Raw genomic sequence first — 14,427 nt, forward strand, 5'->3', positions numbered from 1 at the left:
TTAATTGAATATCATAAGATATATTTATTTTAATTATTTAAAAATTTTAATTAAGTATCTTAAGAATTTTTTAGAATATTTTAAAATCTTTTGAAATCCTAATTATATACACCCTGAACTAAAATGTTGATGGTTAAAAATTAACATTTATTTGAAAAGAAAATTACTCTTCAATTTTTTTCCTATTATCGGCCATGTCGATCCGTTACCTGAGCAGAAAAAGTGCACAAGCACAAATATAAAACTTGTAGAAACATTACAATTGGAATTGAAATTGGTACTAAAGTTTTTCAAAGAGAGAAATTCAGAGGTACTTACACATTTCTTTAATTTTAATTTACAAATGCAAGAGATACATGGATGGGATAAGAAAGACTTAAAGAAGGCCATCCTTGAGCTTATCGAGGAGACCATCTTTGACATCCACAACAACTCCAGTAATTGCAGAATTCTCTTCATTGGTTGTTTCATTGGCTATAAAAACAGCAACAACAGTTGATTCCAAATTGGACTTGATTTCCCCAAGCTTCCTCATGAGTTTCGTGACGTGTTTGATGAGAAGAGAGCATAAAAAAAAATATGGGTTGAAGCGTATTATATACTGTCCTAGGAGAAAACACTTAAAATTGCATGATGGAAAAACTTAAAAACAAATCAAACGGAATCCCTTAATGACTTTTGGTTGCATGTCTACGTGACAAAGTACCAACATATGAATGGAGGGTACCTGTCTCACATTACATTTGTATGTGTTGCTTCATGCGGTAACTTATATATATACTAACATGGTTATGGTTTCTTCACAGAATCACAGCAAGCAACTTCCACTCGACAAGCTCACAAAGTACCAATTGCAAAGAATCTATAGCAAAACTATAATATTAAAATGAAAACCGTACGTAACAAGTTTCATTCCTTTCCACCATTGGCGAATTGAATGCCAGATCAGGAAGTCTTAACTAAGTTGAAAAGCATGCATAGCGTATATCTACTATTAAGATCGTACCTACCAACATAGTTAGGTTTCATACATGTTTACAACTTATAGTCAACTAACTTTTTTTCATAAAGAAAATAGACAACTAATGACAGCCCATGCTTAATGAGAGAATTTTCAGGATAGTTATTGATTTTGGAACCCAGCAAACAAATCACTAAGTTTGTTTAAACTTTTAAAAAAAATATTAAAATAAGTATTTTTTATAAAAAATGTTTTTTTTTAAAAAGGTATGATTTACTTTTTAAAATAAGCATAAAATTATTTATTTTAAGTAAAAATAGTTTAAATTAACAAACACATTAAAAAAACAAAAAAAATGGTTTGTTTTTATTAAAAAACACTCAATTTAAAAAATAAGTTTGAAAAAATTCAACTATTAATGTTAATTACTATTGATTGGCGTAACTCAATTTACACGTACCTCAATAACATTAAAAAAAGGAAAATAGGTTATGAATAATGTAAGAAAAATTTATATTATCATCTTATCATACTATTAGTATGTATGATAAATTTGTTATCTAATATAATAATTATCTTAAAAATTGTTAATACTAATTTCTATTTAGTTGACACTATGAAAAAAATTATACTAAAATTTCAAAGATATTAAACTTAAAATCTAATGTAAGATAAAAAGTAATATTAACTTGACAATGAATACCCAGAAAAGCAATGACAACATGCTTTTAATAAGTTTGTTGGATTAACATTCAAATTAAGAAAGAAAATTATATATTTGTATAATAATTAAAGAGATAAATAGAAACACAAAATAATAATGCTTTAAAAAATATCACGTAAATTTATTGTATACATATTAATACGTAATATAATTCATTAATTAAGAAAACTTTTTGTTTTTTTAAGAACATTAAGAAGACCTTGAACTTCTGCAATGAAATGATTTCTTTTCCCCTTAGTTTGTACTTAATTAATTTGTAGATTGGTTTATTCTCGCTGGGCGTACGTAGTACTAGTAATTAACGAAGGGGATATGATCCTTGAGGCAGGCCCTTTCCAATTATTTCTGGCATTCAAAGTTCCACATTTTCTTTTCTTGTCGCGTACGCTTTTGGTACTTGACCTTAGTCAATAAGTTAGTGGATAATATTTCAATTAAGATATTAACGGGATAATTTCTTAACTAGAATGCTTGTGGAGAAAGAAAACAAGAAGGTTCTAATTTAGAGCACTCAATGCAATGCATGTAATTAGTAATAACATTAAATTTAATTAGGATTTCTCACAATATAAATATAAGTTTTTTTATACTATTATTTAATTAATATTATTATATAAATTTTTTAGTTTTTATAAATTTATTTTAAATTCATATAGTGATTTTTTATAGGCTAATTATATAATTTTTTTATAACATTATCTGAATAATATTAAAGCAACTCAAAAAAGATAAAAACAATAAAAATTCTTCCACAATGAAAACATGAAAATCATAAATTTTAAATTACAGTCCACAACTGTCCACAACTACAATTGTGACAACAATATTATTGTTGCACTGATGTCTACAACTATATCTGTCCACAATTGTGATGTAAATTTCAATCACATAAAATACTACAACGTAATTATATTGAAATCATATTAAAACCGCAACGAAACCTTAGCATCATTTTATTTCATTTTTTGTAAAAAAAATAAAAATTCTGATTTTAATCTTCTATTCTAATTTCTAAGTGTCAATAATTGAATGAGTATAACCATATAGAATGTTAGGAATATCAAGTCTTAAAACAAATGAAAAATTATGTTATTTTATGAGAAAAATATATAAATAATTAGAATAATTATAAATTTTTTTTTATATTAAGCAAACAAAGTACAAACATATAATAATATCACGTTATAACAGCCGTAGTCCGCATCATAGCAGTTGGAAACGCGATTTAGAATCATAAATAAGAAAATTCTACGATCTTGACGTTATTTTACAATCAACCTTTCAAAGAAAAAGAAGGTTCTATTGTATCAACGACCAAAGGAAAGAGGGGGAAAAACATCAAGAGGGACAAACTTGAAACTTCCCAGCAAAGTTGCTGAGATGTATAATATAATAATAATGAAACATCTCAGCAATTTTTTCAGGATTGAGGGGGTGAAAAGTTCAATTCTAGACAAAACATAATATATAGACTGACATAGTTCTGAAGAGTTGTCAATAAACGATAACCCTACCACGTATTGTAATATCTATAAAGTATAAACACATTTTACGAATATACATGTACCCTAAAATTAAAATCAAACTACAGTACCGCAAATATATATACCTTCTTGCTTGTCTCTCAACTTCAACCAGGGTCAATTATGGGAAAGTCCATCATGCCTGCGCCATATTGATCTCAATAATTCAAGGAAAAACCTATATTTTTCCAACCCTTGGAATTCCTTCAGTCTAATTTCACATATAAATACTATTACTCAATTAGTAATGGAAACAATATGGAGGACATGCTGTAAATCATTGTCACTGCTTGTCTACCTAGAAGCTCTTCCCAGTGTTACTTTCAAATCTTGCTTTCTTTGCATCCATTGTTGAGCGAATATAAGAGCCATCAACCTGAACAACCGAGCTGGGAATTATTAGTTGTGAGGAACTTTCCCTATTATGACTCGCATGGGCATGATCATAATCTATGTAAGGAGCATTGTAGCAATCCAAAAGAGTTGCAGTAGTTTTAGTTATTGATGTATTTGTGCTGTCTTGGACACTTCCACCATTCAACATTTTTTCGTACGGGTCCTTTATGATAATGGGATTAACACATTGTCTAGGTTGTGTTTGGTAGAAGACTTTTGAAACAACTAGTTCTCCATCTTTCTCTTCTTCAGTATTGCCAAGATGGTATTGATGCATCACCCAGTAAGTTTTCTCAGGCTTCTTTTGCCTTCCATAGTTGGTGTAGAGTACTAGTATTTTCTTAAAACCTTTCACTGCACCACCAGATGCAAAAACTGCTCTAGTTTTTCCCGTTTTGTGCCATCTTGTTTCAATTCCTTCATCATCAGTGTGAACCTTTCTTCTTTTCCTTGTTCCAGTCGTGTATGCTTTTGAGGGCCTGTGAAAGAAATGGCGGATCTGCCCATCTTTGCTAACTCCTGCATATATTGTTTCATATATAGAACAATTTCTTATATCTCTCGCATTTTAAAGGAATCTTCTGGTTATGAGATTTATGCATATTCATAAAACACAACATATATAATGAAAGGAATTGTCTCATCTGAAAAGAGGAATATGTTGATAAGATAAATATCAACAATTGAGACTACACTTTATTCTCTGAAGACACTCATTTCAGAGGAGCCAGACCCATAATAAAAAAAAAGAGGAATTATTAATTGTGTAATTAAGGAAACACTGTATATTGAGGAATGTTACTATGAAAAATGATGAAGGGACCCACAAAGTTTACTTGATATCTAGAGTGATAAACTGAGAAAAGAAAGAGAAAGTATGATAGTTAATTAATATGATATGAAAAGAAAGATAAAAACAAATAATGACCATTAATGAAGTGGTTGAAATGCTGAGAAAAAAAGAATGAAGTTATTGAAACAATAAGGCATTCATTATCATTATCTTATTAATAATTCAAAAGGTTACGGAAAACATGAGAAAGAGGAGGTGTACACATTAATTACATGAATCGTTGCATTATTTATGTATCAGTACTGATGAATTGCTAGCTCTACATCAATTAAACATAAAAAAATGGCTTGTATTAGTCGATGACTATATTAAAGATTAATCCAAATTAATTAACATGAATCAACACTCTCTTTGAGGGTGTCGTTGAAGCACCACATAGAAAAAAAATGCTTTAATACTAAGACTTGGAATATATATTTTTTATTTCTATTAGCTCTCACATAAATATATTAAAGTAAAAAAAAATAGTAATTCAGTTTATATAGAATTTTAAATTTTTCATACTCGTTTTTCCTTACATTCCTTTACATCGATCTTTATTTTTCTTAATTTCTATTTCTTTCTTTCTTTATAATGGCATATATTTTATTTCTCAACATCTCTCTTCATTCTACTAATTCCACATCCCACAAGGGATGCCAGAAAAAAGCTACCCTTTTTAATTTGTGATGTTTGGGAATTGAATCTCATAAAAAAAGTGGGTATTATCCAGTAGGAAAAATTTAGACATATATCCGTTTGTGAAATGTATTTAGATGAAAAGAAGAGAGATAAAAAAAAAACAAAAAAGAAAAGGTAAGGAGAAAAAAATAGGTATAATAAATGATATGCAAGTAAAAAAAAAAAAGATAACTTTAAAAGAAAATTTGATGAAAATGAAATATAAGAGAAAATGAGTGTATATTTATAAAAGTTGAATCGAGTAAGAAATTGAGAAAGCTCCTCATTAAGAGTAAAACGGCAGCAACCTCATTTTTCTTTTGTTGATACAATTAGCCGACAACAATCCTCTATTTGGTATCATGTTGAAATATGTCATAAAATAAAAAATATTGCTGAAAATTAAGGGCTGACATTTACATTACTCTTGCTACATGGCTATGTAAGATAGGATGCCACTTTTGATCAGTTTGGTAGTCATTGCTAACATAAGAACTTTCTTGCAACATACTTGAACAAGAAGTTATATAAAAGAGGTGCGTGCTTCTCCCATGTGCTTCTTCTTTGAAAATATCAACTTAAGAATGACACATACAAGGAGTACTGGACGGAGCAATTGCAAGAACGACGAATGAAGAAATGCATGATTGTTTACACTTGTAATTTTTTTTATTTCAGCTATCCGTTTATTTTTATCCCCAATTTCACATGCTAGAATTTCTAGCCATCTTAAAATCTTTGGTATCTCTAAAAAAAATAAGAAGAATGTTTATGAAAGTCATGTTAAAACCAAAGATATTGTATGATAATGTTAATTTTTGAGATCTCATTTTATATAGAGTGCATAAAATGTTCTGCTGTCATTTTCAAATTTGAACCGCCTTATGATTAGAGATCCTTTTCAAAGGAAAATAAATTATTTCATTACTAAAACAATTAATTTCATGCATGCGGTATCGTGCACATCAAGACGTACGTGTCTCCCGATTAATGAGAATTTCAATGATGTGTATATAACATATATGCGATAGGTATTCTAAAACACGAAACTATACTAATAATTAATTAGACAGAAAAATAATTAAAATAAAATAAAGTAATTAAAACATGAAGCACCTGGTAGTTTTTCTGGGTGTGTATAACAGATCCCATTCTCGCCTTCGAGCGTTGGTATGAACTCATCAATTAGGGGATGAAGCTTGCATGCATCAGACGCAACTTTTGCCTCCAAATGTTCTAATATTTCTTGGTCATTTGGGTCAAACTTAACTCCAGCTGGTAACCCCGGCAAGTCATGGATTCCACCCTAATATTTCACCACACACGTACAACACAAACTAATAAGAGATTGGTTCATATATAAACAAAAAACAACTTAAAAGAGAAAAAGCACAAACATTTATAGGTTATAAGTGTTAGAAAATAAAATAAATAAATAAAAAGAAGATGCATAACCCCAGATTAAATAAAAGAACAACAGTATTAATAAAATTCCAAAAAATTTAAAATAATGAGTTAATTGCGTTTGATCCTCCAAAAGTAAAATCTCAAAAAATAAGAATTTTAATTTTATGTAACAAATTCTAAGATAAATATTTTATTTTTATAAAAATAAAATTAATGCAAATAATATATTTTTATAAATTTTAAATTATAAAACAAAATATTTACCGACAATATAATAAGTACCTTATCTTTGAATGCAATGTTATGGCCGCACGAGGGGCATGCTGTGGTTCTAATTTCTTGGGTGAGCTTTTTGTCATCAGTGTTAGGAGTAATAGTTATTCTTGGCGTGATTGATTCAATAACCCTATTCTCGTCAGAGTCATTGCACCATGTCATCTTATTTTTTGTTAATTTCCCTATGCACTTGCACATGCATATATCTCAAAACAAAATCCGTTTTCTTGCAAACCTTCCTACAATATCAGCTTCCTAGTAAAATACAAAAAAAAAAAAAAAAATAGAGATGAAAAGGAGTGAGGAAAGGTAAAGCTAGTAGCTTTGTCTCTTTAGGGACTCGGTTGTTCTGAATCAACTTCAAATTACTGAAAGAGATCGAGAATTTAATCGTACCAGGGTTCCACTTTTCCTTCTTCTGTATGTGTTCTCTATGATTCGATGATTGAGCCGTGCTTGATTTCCCTCTAACTCTGGCTGCAGGCTCTTGTTCAGAGAGAGAGAGAGAGAGAGAGAGAGGATATAGAGCTTATTAAAAAAAGGTGAGAAATAAAAGGTGGGTCTAGATATAGGGAAGGTTGCTTGGAGGTCACGTTTGGCTACGCTCTCGTATATACGCTTTTACAACGGAATAAGTGCGTCCTAGTTAGGGAGACTTTGTTCCGGATACAATACAACTAATTACACTTTACCTAATTGAGCAATTAAAAAGGGTATCGTTATTAATTATACATGAATTAATATTAAAACTTTACTAGCAAAAAGAAAGACAAGCACTATTATAATTAATCTTATATTACCCGAGTTAAAAAGATGGGGGAAAAGGTGGTGGTAGCAAAGAGTGGAGATGGAGCAACCTGATTCTTCTTAAGACGTTTCACCACTCTAGAGTTTATTTGTGTTAGCTGCAGCGTCAAAATTTAGTGCAGTTAAAGATATGTGAAAATTCATACACATCAGAAGAGACATGTACATACGAACCGATCAAGAACGTAACATGAAGAATACGTTTATGATTTATGTAAACTCTCATAGAAATTCATATTTAATTCTTTCAAAAGTTGAAATGCATGAGTTAATTTTTAATTTAAGAAAGAAGTTGAATTTATTTTAGATTTTAATCTTTTCTTTTATAAGTATAGTCCTGTTACTCCCCTTTATTAACATTTAACACCCATACCAAACAATTATTCCACGTATATTGTCTTCTGAACCCAACGAAAATGCGTTCAAAGTTTCACGCAAAACATGGTACAATATTCAGAGAATTTCGTAAACAATTTTGTTAATCTACGTACCATGATCTTAAACACAATAATTAAAAGATAAAAAAAATAAAAAGACAACGTAATATTAATAATGTATTGTTACATTTTTTATGAATATTGTTACATTTTGCTAACCAGAGGATTGAAGTGATCTCATTTCATACTGTTATCACATGTTTTAGCATCTAAGTGTTTTCCATTAAACAATAGATTATGATATGGTACAGTACAAGACACTTGCTGCCGAAGTCATCGACGTTTGGACGTTGGAGGGATTTGCATTGAATTTGTATAAATGGACTTGGAATAATATAAATATGATCTGGTTTGGATGTTGACTTCAAAGTATGAAAAGTAGAGACGGACAGAGAGAAGCAGAGCCATTTATTAATTATTTTTCCGACGTGACATCCGCCAACACGTTTTTGAGAGCTTCTCCAAGAAGCCAGGCGAGAGAAGCTTAGGCGTTAAGCTTCTTGTTTTTTTCGGACGACGATGTTTTCCGCAGAATACCGTATATAGTATACGTACGCACAAGGGAAGATAAAAAGTATACAGTTTTTTTCTTTCAAAATCATTAGATATGGGAGTAAAATTTAACTTCATTCCTAAAAAAAATAAGTTATAAGATATCTTACCATTTTTTAGTACAAAGTCATAAGATTTTTTATAACTTTTTTTTCTTTCCTATTAAAATTGTAAAAAAATTTATGATTTTTATTTATTTTTTAATACGACTTTAAAGTAGTAAGTATTTTAATTTTTTTATTTTTGTTTTAGCAGTCGTAAATAATTTTTTAAAAATTAATTATTAAATAATTTAATTTATTTTCATTGTTAGTTTTATTTAATATTTTTTATATTTTTATACATAAAAAATATTTAATATTTTCTATATTTGTACATTGTTTTTTATTTAATATTTTCTATATTTTTGTATATTGTTTTATTTAATATATTTTCTATATTATTATTTTAATATTTTTCATACTTTTTACTAATTTTAAAAGATTATTAGTTGTTTTGTAAATTAGAAAAAAAATATATAAAAGAATTAAATTTAAATAAAAATATTAAAATGTATTATACATACATATATAGTACATTTTTATATTTTTATTTAAATTTAATTAATTTATATTATTTTTTTTAATTTAAAAAACAAATAATAATTCTTAACATTATGAAAAAAAATATTAAATAAAATAATGTAAAAAATATATTAAATAATATAATATATAAAAATATAGAAAACATTAAATAAAATAATATACAAAAATATTAAATAAAACTAATAATGAAAAAAAAAACTAAAATCACTATTAATTAATTAAAAAAATATTTATAAATATTTATGACTTTGATGTCCTAAATAATTTAGGACATCTAAAATAATTTTTCTAAAAAAAATAGTTACAACTTTAAAGTTATATTAAAAAAATAGAAGTTATAATTTTTTTTACGATAGAATATAATTAATTTGAAAAGAAAATATTTAAAAAATGAAAAGATTTAGAAAGAATCATATAAACATATATTTATATGAATTTGTTAATATATACTTAATTTTTTTTAGAATGAGTATTTTAACAAGTTATAATATCATCAAGGAGTGGGTTAACTTGCATGAGATTATTCTAGTTTAATTAGAAGTCTCAAATTCGAGTATTCGAGTTATGAATAAGCTAATTAGCATAGTTGTTGTTAAAAAACAAATGAATATAAATTAGTAAATTCTATAAAGATTTGTTAGTGTGTATTAAATCGTTGCTTTTTAGAAAGAACAATATTTTAGCAAGTTATAAATTTGTTTTTCTAATGTACTAAAAACTAAATAGGTGGTGTAGTTTGCTAAAACATTTTTTCTAAAGCAAACAAATGAGTGCAAGTTAGAAAATTCTATATTTATATATTTTGTATAATTTTTCTAAAAATATAAAAAAGGGGGGAAAGTAAAAAAGAAAAAAAAAGTTAAAATACTTATATTAGATCAAGTTGATTAGTTATGAAAGTACTACACGGAGTTTTCCTTTGTGTCATGTTTTATACTTGTTTTGCATGTATTTTGTGTTAGATTTATGCATCATTATTTATTTAATTTATGTTGTTTATGATTTTTTTTCTTACACTAGGTTGTATTTTTGTGATTTTAATTAGAAAAGATTATTTGTGGAATGAACTAAAGCAAGAGAAATAAAATCAGTCATAACTTGAGCTCCAATAATGTGATTAAGGTTATTTTGGTGTCTATTGTTTATGAAAAACTTAAACAAAGACTTTCCATGAGGAGACTTTGATTGAATTATAAAGGGACCACAGAGAAAATTAGTTATATCTAGACAACTTGACATAGGTGTAGTATTTTGAACATATCTTAACTTATAAAAATTAAAACGACATACAAATAGTGCCTAACATCAATAAATATTTATCCACAATTTTTGTAAAGAGAGACCTTTGCTGAATTTGATCACGCCTTGACTGTGGTGGGTCCCTTGACAATATTGACTATTGGTAAGAGAGATTTTTCAAGTTGAGCTCGTCACAATTTCACCATGGATAATGGTAGCCACAACTGAGATGTGCGGTTAAGTACTCTATTTTCAGCGATTTTTTTTTTCTTTTAATTTGTGTTAGGCTTGAGCTCTTTTAGCCCTAGGTATTAAATACTTCTTTTAGGGATAGTTTGAAGGTGTCGAAACCTAAGAGATTAGAGCATCATGAGAATCAAGTTGAAGATAATTTATCTCTTTGTTTTTCTTTCTAATTTGAATGTTCTCGTTTCATCTTTTTGGTTTTTCATGTCTATATGAAAATATTTGAGTAAACCTTTTAATTTTTAGGATTGGAATTTGGACATAACCCTTGACCTTAATAATTTGTAAATTGTTGTTTTCTATGTTTAATTCTCTCTATCAGTCAAAAAAATGTTTGATTCTCTCTACATAAGATTTTAAATGAGTTTCATGTGTAAATAAAACTTTGGATAAAATAATAATTAATTTCATCGTATTGTAAATATTTTTGGGTTGAACATAAAATAATGTTATACAAACTGTCATATAAATTATTGTATGTATATCACATTTCTATATTTTATATGGATCAAAGTAATGTCAAGTTAATTAGATTGAATCTTATTACCGCAAATTGTCAGTTGTTTGTATAGAAAGAAGTGACATAAAAGAAATGAACAGTGAACCTAACACTTGTATATGGGAAGCTACACAATGATACAATATGTCAACGTGTACTTCTACTAGGGAGATGTTTGCTTTAACATTATGCTTTTAAGGTCCACAAATAGTATGATTATTAATGACATTTTTTAATAAATATAGAAATATGTTTTTAATTAGTGCTTTTCTTAACTAATTAAACAAATTAAGACGTTTTATACGTACAACAATTTAAAACTATCTTAGTTTCCTGTGATTTTAACATCTCAGATTTTCTAGAAGGTGGCTGACTGGTTGTTATGCGTCAATTAGTCTAGACATGACTGACTGACTGTTCATATAGGATGAAAATGGGTAGGATTTTCCAAGGAACGCATTATACCCTAACTATGGTTCTATTTCACACGTAAAAATGCCATAATATAGAGTCCACGCTTTGGCATTTCCATTATCAGCAAAATAGAACTTTAATTCTAATTTTAAAAAAAATCATATTGAAAACACTTAAAGAACTGTATTTAAATTTTATACTCAAAAGTATTCTTCAGCTCAGTAATTCACCTAATACAACTTTTACATTGAAGATTTCTGTAAATTGCGAAGAATAAACTCTAATTATGATCAACAGTACAAAAGCACGTAATTACTTGCATTTAAGTTTTGTCCCAAGAAAAATCGTTAAATATGAGTCACGGATCTGTGTTGCACCACCCCACCCCATGGCCTAAACATATACCGAAAGCCCAAAACCTTGTGTGTGGTTCCAATCTAGGTTATTGTATTCTGGACATTGCTTTTCGTACCCATCAAATTGTTGGTACACCCAGCATAATATATGTAATTTCAATTTTATCCTTTTGTAAAGCTAACGATTGTATTAAATTTTTTTCAAAAATATATTTTACGAATTAATTTAAAAATTAATGGCTCATGTAGGAATTGAACATGTAACTTTCAAGTTATTAGTACGACACTCTAACCAACTAAGTTAATAAGTTAATTATATTATAAAATAATTAATATTGTTATATATAACACTAAAATTTCTAATGTATATTTAACGTACATGTAAATTTAGATAATAAATTTTATGACGATTAATTTTGATCTAATAATTAATTTTTTTACCTATATAAATTGTAAATAAAAATCATAAGTTTATTAACATAAAATTACTAATGTATTTTTTGACCTTATTACAATTAATTTTGATCTAATAATGTATTTTTTTACATGTATAAATTTTAAATAAAAATCATAAGTTTCATAAAAATTAATATATGTAAATAAATTAATTATTAGATCAAAATTTATTATTTAAATTTACATTTGCATTAAATATACATAAAAAAATTTAGTATTATATATAACGATATTAATGATTTTATAACATAATTGACCTATTAACTTAGTTGATTAGAACATCGTGCTAATAACACGAAAGTCGCATATTCGATTCTTACATGGGTCATTAATTTTAAAAAATCGTTTGGACCACTTACGGATTGACAATCCGTATCAGCTTTATGGAATGACAAAATTGAAATTGCGTTGTTGTGTTGGGTGTAACAGCAATTGTGCTAGGTGCACAAAGAAAAACCCTTGTTTTTTGCACTCCCAATTGCTCAAAGGGTTGGCCCAGGATAGTCGAATTAATGACTAGTGTTGGGGTGTTACTTTGGGCATCCAGTAATTTTGTTGGGACACCTAGCACCCTAGGTGAAAGGACTAAAATGTCCTTCACCCTATGAATATAAATACGGTTACAGTGCGCATTCGTATGCTGCAATGATTCTTCTTCCTTCGTGCTGTGCTTCTTCCTTCTCGTGGTGGTCTCCTTCATTCTCCTTCTTCTTCTTCGTTCTCCTTCACGCATGTTGTGGTTGCGGTTCTTCTTCTTCCTTCACTTCTTGCGCGGCTGTGATTCTTCTTCTTTCCTTCTTTTTCCTCCACTTCTTGTACCGCTGTGGTTCTTCTTCTTCTTCCTCTTCCCTGTGTCGTTTCACTCTGTTGCTGCTTCTTCTTCTTTCTTTGTGGGTGTTGCATGTTGTTGATATTAGTTTGATGTTGTTGTTTGAAGCAATATTGCAAATAAAAATGACATTTTTCCAGAAAAACCCCATACGGATCATCAATCCATATGGGTCATACGGATTGGCAATCCGTATGACCCACACAAATTGTTGATTCGTATCGATTTTTTTTTGTTAAATTATTTTTTTTCAATTTATTTCTTCTAAATTTTTTTTTTGAAATTTTTGTTTACATTGTAAATATATATTTGTCAATTATTATTTAAATTTTTTTGTAGTGTAATATTGTTTTGTAATGTTAGTGAAATTTTATAATTGTTTTCTGATTTATATGTTAAGTATTAATTTTATTTATAAAAAATATATATTAGTTAAAATTAAGATTAGATTAGATTAAATTGCTAAAATTAAGATTAGATTGCTAAAATTAAGATTAGATTGGTGAAACAATTAATTTTCAATATTGTTATATTATATTTGTTTAACTTTTAAAAAAAATTAAAACAAATATTTAAAAGATGTTGAATTTTTTATTTATGAAAAATATTGAAATCATAATTAAAAATAATTTAAATTTTTTAGTTACAAAAAATATTTAAACGTAAATTTTAAATAATTAAAATTTGTTATAAAAATATTTAAACATAATTTTTAATTGTACAATAAATTTGTTAATTATAAAAATTATGAAATCAAAATTTAAAATTTAAAATATGATAAGATTGTTAGTTTAAGATAATGATTGAAATCAAATTTTAAAATATATTTAATTTGATAGTTATAAAAAATATGGGAACCAAGATTTAAAATTTAAAATATGATAAGATTATTAGTTTAAGATAATGATTGAAATCAAATTTAAAAATATATTAAATTTTGTAGTTATAAAACATATTGAAACCAAAATTTAAGATATGATAAGATTGTTAGTTTAATATGATGACTGAAATCAAATTTAAAAATATATCAAATTGGATAGTTATAAAAAATATTGAAACCAAAATTTAAAATACGATAAGATTTTTGGTTTAAGATAATAATTGGAATCAAATTTAAAAATATATCAAATTTGGTAGTTATAAAAAATATGAAAACCAAGGTTTAAGATATGATAAGATTGTTAGTTTAAGATAATGATTGAGATCAA

General features: G+C 27.2%; 1 protein-coding gene across 1 annotated transcript; it reads right to left on the minus strand.

Moving 5' to 3' along the window:
- Positions 1-2,923: 2,923 nt before the first annotated feature.
- Positions 2,924-7,328, minus strand: LOC100791680 (NAC domain-containing protein 73). Its single transcript, XM_003542973.5, has 4 exons — positions 7,197-7,328; positions 6,807-7,055; positions 6,234-6,423; positions 2,924-4,123 (listed from the first exon to the last, which is right to left on the minus strand). The coding sequence occupies exons 2-4, from the start codon at positions 6,996-6,998 to the stop codon at positions 3,507-3,509; spliced, it is 999 nt and encodes a 332-aa protein (XP_003543021.1). The 5' UTR covers positions 6,999-7,055; positions 7,197-7,328; the 3' UTR covers positions 2,924-3,506.
- Between the last annotated feature and the right edge of the window lie 7,099 nt (positions 7,329-14,427).

Source organism: Glycine max, chromosome 13 (assembly GCF_000004515.6).
Source record: "Glycine max cultivar Williams 82 chromosome 13, Glycine_max_v4.0, whole genome shotgun sequence".
NCBI classification, from domain to species: domain Eukaryota; kingdom Viridiplantae; phylum Streptophyta; class Magnoliopsida; order Fabales; family Fabaceae; genus Glycine; species Glycine max.